This window comes from Chenopodium quinoa, unplaced genomic scaffold, assembly GCF_001683475.1.
Source record: "Chenopodium quinoa cultivar QQ74 unplaced genomic scaffold, ASM168347v1, whole genome shotgun sequence".
In the NCBI taxonomy this organism is placed as follows: Eukaryota; Viridiplantae; Streptophyta; class Magnoliopsida; order Caryophyllales; family Amaranthaceae; genus Chenopodium; species Chenopodium quinoa.
The window spans coordinates 1534687-1539529 of NW_018743196.1; the positions used below are offsets into that span (position 1 = coordinate 1534687).

Sequence of the window (4843 nt, forward strand, 5' to 3'; positions counted from 1 at the left end):
ACATTGTAGGAATTAACTCACTTAGGGGGGACTTGGGGCCTGTTCTTTTTAGCTTAATTTCAGCTTAATTCATTTTAGTTTACTTCATCTCTAATCAATTTAGTTAAATTTCTAATTTATTTATCTCGTAAACAATTCATTTCAATTCAACTTAGTTTAGTAAATCAGAACAAGCCTTTGGTGAGTTTTTTTTTTTAATATTACGTGGGAATTTACATTTCCCTTAAAAATTCATTTCCTACAAAATTTCTAACAAAACACAACATATTTTAGATATTGCCAAGGACTTTCTATTTACAAGGGAAATATTTTCCGACTAAACAAGAACTAAAGCTAAAATTGATTTACTATATATCTTAAATTAAAGATTCAAATCAAACTAATATGGCATCAAAAAAATTGAATAATACGAGTACAAGTAATTAAATGGGCAAAATAAAAGTAGTACGTAGAACTATTAATTTTTTTTAAATAAAGGTAGTAAAAATGACTTCAAACTGTCAGACTCCTGCTTGCTTACAATTACACCACACATAAGCCATCACCATCTTTTTTAATTTATTTAATTTCATTAAAATTAATCAAAATTAAATAAAAAATGACTTAGCTTAGCCTAGAGAGAGAAAGCAGAAAGTCTAGTGAGAGAAAGTAGAGAGAAAATCTGAGGGTGCCAGCGATGAAATTGAAGGATCAAAGCTTTCTCTTCTGAGAGTCAAAGCTGGCAAGTTTTTATGTCTAATTATTAAGGGAGTGTGTGTTTTTTTCTAGAGAGAGAAAATTATTTTCATTTTTCATTTAATTTTTAATTTACTTTTTTTTTATAATGAAAATCTAATCCATTTCAAATCCCACCCTCATATCTTTTCTCTCTCATATATAATCCCTCTCCCCTCTTCTCCCATTCTCCTCCTTGAGGGAAATGAGCTCTTTTTAGAGAGAGAAACAGAGTGAGAACAATTCACAGAGTTAGAGAGAGAAAGTAAAAAGTTTTATTTATTTTTTTAGAAAAAAAAAAATTAAAAAAAAAAAATTAAAATGGTGGATCAACCATTTACAACCATGTCTTCTACTTCTTCATCTTCTCCTTCTCATCTTCCTTCTACAGAAAAGAAGCATTGGTGGCTTAGCACCAAAAAGGTATTTTTTTTTTTCCTTCAATCTTTAATTTCATTTCATTTTTTTCTTCTTGGGTAATGCTAATTTTGCCTAAATCATAATGGATATAAATCAAAATCCAAAATTTCCCATATCAATAAGTCAAAGATTAGAACTTTATCTTTAATTTGATCTCTAATTTATCTTGAAACTCATTTCAATCAAATGGGTGACTCTAAATTTCTTTTAATTCAAATGGGTATTACTAAAATATTGAAACTTTTTAATTTTTTTAATGCATTCACACACATTTGATCTCCAATCACCTTGATTTCAATCTGTTTTAGTCAATAAAAATCAAAACTTTTATGTCAAAATTAAATGGGGTTTTAACATTTAATTGATTCACATTATTTCAGGTTGTAGACAAATATGTACGAGAAGCTCGAACAATGATCTCAACTCGGGATCAAAACGAGATAAACTCAGCTTTGAGTCTACTAGAATCAGCCCTTTCTCTATCTCCAAAATTTGAACAAGCACTCGAACTTAAAGCCCGATGTCTTCTTTACCTAAGACGAAACAAGGAAGTAGCAGACATGTTACAAGACTACATTCCAAGTTACAAAATCAGTGTTTACTCCGATGATTCTTCCGGTTCATCCTCGGATAACTCGAACTCGTCTTCTCAGACTTTGTCGAGAGAACGAGTCAAATTGTTGGGATCCTCTAAGTCAGAGTCTAATTTATCATCTTCAGGTTGTGATTACCCAACTTCATTCAAATGTTTCTCTGTTTCTGATCTTAAGAAGAAGGTTCTCTCTGGTTTTTACAAGAACTGTGATACAGAAGGGCAATGGAGGTAATTTTTTCATAAACCCATTAATTAATTATTACTAATGTTCATTATAATCGTCTAATTAAGTCAAAGTTCATAACTTTAATTCATTATTTTGGGTTTTAAGCAATAAAACCCATTAATTAATTAGTTCAAAGTTCAAAACTTTGGTTAATTTGGGTTAAAATAATAATTAATTTTTCTCATAAATCGAAAGGAAACATGATCTTGTGCATTACGCTAGGATTAGTAGCATTATGCCCTCCACCGCCACTCTGTTTTTCATGCTCTTCGATCCCCTAAACCAACAAACCCACTTTTTTCTTTCTTTCACATGGGTTAGTTTGGAGTTTAATGGAGTTAGTCCGAGTTGACTCAGTTTTCTTGATTATTGGGCAAATTTTACTCATTTTCCTAAAATGTAATGAAATGGGCAATTTGAGGCACTAAATGAAAAGAAAGATTATTCCTTTTTTTAGAGTGATTTTGATAAGCAGGGGTATTTTGGTAAATTTGTCGAGTTGGTCCGAGTTGACTCACTATTGCTTATGATCCCTTATTCATTGAATGTGTTTCCTACCTTAGGACAGTTGTATTGGTATTAATTATTATCACTAATAAATTGGTAATAGAAGTTTGTTTTATGTCAAACCGGTACTAATAATTGTTGGGGTTAAATTTATTTTGGAATTTTAGTCAAACAATTAAAATTTATAATGAGTAAAAGTAAATTCAAGACAAAAAAATTTATTGCAAGTCAAAACAATACAAATTGGTCTTGTTAATTTTGACTCTTCAATGTAATTTTTGTCAATTTTTATTGATTTTCTTGTGTAATTTTGGTCAATTTATTCTAAGTTGGAACAATTTGACTTAATTTTGTTCTGTTGGTGATCATTTTTCAGGTACTCAGTTCTTGGTCAAGCATGTTGCCACCTTGGGCTAATGGAGGACGCCTTAGTCCTCCTCCAACACGGCAAGCGCCTCGCCTCGGCTGCGTTCCGACGCGAGAGCATTTGCTGGTCCGATGACAGCTTTGCATTCACCATTTCCACCACCTCTGACTCAATTTCAGTCTCTTCAACTCAACATCAGCCTCTTACAGAGACTGAGTCAATATCCCACCTCATTGCCCACATTAAGCTTCTCCTACGGCGTCGTGCAGCCGCGCTTGCGGCTTTAGACGCCGGTCTCTTTACCGAGTCCATCAGACACTTCTCGAAGATTCTAGAGGGCCGTCGCCCGGCCCCTCAAGCGTTTCTTGCGGAATGTTACCTTCACCGGTCGTCTGCCTATAAGGCTGCCGGTCGGACAGCTGAGAGTATAGCTGACCTGAATCGTACCCTTGCATTGGACCCAACCTCGACCGTGGCACTTCACGCTCGAGCGGGTTTGTTTGAGTTCATTGGGTGTATTACAGACTCAGTTCATGATCTTGAGCATGTGAAATTGATCTATAATTCTATTTTAAGGGACCGTAAACCACCCGGTCCGGTTTGGAAGCCGAGGGCGGTTCCATATAGAGAGATTCCGGGCCGGCTTTGTGCTTTGGGCTCAAAAATTCAGCAATTAAAGCAAAGAATTGCAATGGGGGAGACTGGTAATGTGGACTATTTTAAGTTAATTGGGTTAAGGAGAGGTTGTTCGAGGTCGGAATTGGACCGGGCTCATTTACTTTTGGTTTTAAGGCATAAACCGGAGAAATCGATGAGTTTTTTAGACCGGTGCGAGCTAGCGGATGAAAGGGATTTCGACTCGGTCAAGGATCGGGCAAGGATGTCCGCGGTGTTGCTTTTCCGACTTGTCCAAAAGGCGTACTCGAATGTGCTGTCTACAATTGTCGAGGAGGAGGCAACGGAGGCCGAAAGGAAGAAAACAGCATTGGCCCTACAACAGGCTCAAGCCCAAGCTCAAGCTCAGGCCCAGCAAGCTATCGAGGCACGGAAACAAATGCCGGTAGATGATGGGCCTGAGATTGGCCTTGGGGCCGGGTACGAGTACGAGCCAGAGGTTGATGTGGATCAACCCGATGACAGGCACGACCCGAGTTGTGGTGGCAAAGTAGGGTCATTTGCTTACCAAGGAGTGTTTTGTAGGGACTTAGCAACTGTTGGGAGTTTGCTCTCTCAAGTTGGTTTCAACCGCCCTATTACACTCAAGTATGAGGCATTGAGTTGCTAAGGAAGGTTTACTACTTGCTAGTGTAATTACCAAAGTTTAGAGGGTGAAAAAAATTGATATTGTTGGGGGGTAATTTTCGAGTTTTCGAAATCGAGGGGGGTGAAATTGGAAGAAAGGAAAATAAATTTTGGGGGTACTTGTTAAATTAAGATAATGGCAGGGGGAATGTGATTAATTTTGGGGTTAAAATTCCATGTACAGAGGAAAAAAAAAAAAGGGAATGTGAAGGTGAAAAAAAAACATGAAGAAAAAAGAAGGATTAAATGGGGTGCCAGAAAATTTTGCTACTTGAATCTTTTAGATGTACAGACTTTTTATGCTTAAAATTCAATTTATGTGCAATTTAGTAGTACTATTATCAATTAATCAAACTATATTACTAGTACATTTCATAATTTCGAGCTTTCAATATTTTTTACTTCAATTTTACATTTATGCCTCATTTTCGCCATTGACTCGTGTAGGGTTATAATTTTATTTTACATTATCAACTACGAGTACGAAATTGATGAACTTTTTTTTTTTTTTTGTACGCGTATTTGATTTATTTTGAATTACAACGGGTGACATTCAAAATGAGGTGGAATTAGTTAATGGGTTTAATTACATACACTTAAGACACAATTAATGCGCAACTGAATTGTGCTAAAATCGGTTTTCATTGACCATATAATAAAAACAATTCATGTGCCCAAAAAACATGGGGAAATTTAATGAAATTTGGTAAAA

General features: G+C 35.5%; 1 protein-coding gene across 1 annotated transcript; it reads left to right on the plus strand.

Moving 5' to 3' along the window:
- The first annotated feature begins 629 nt into the window (after positions 1-629).
- On the plus strand, positions 630-4488 carry LOC110733065. Its single transcript, XM_021913086.1, has 3 exons — positions 630-1137; positions 1515-1957; positions 2839-4488. Exons 1-3 carry the CDS (start codon positions 1036-1038, stop codon positions 4112-4114), a joined length of 1821 nt encoding a protein of 606 aa, XP_021768778.1. The 5' UTR covers positions 630-1035; the 3' UTR covers positions 4115-4488.
- Positions 4489-4843: the final 355 nt, after the last annotated feature.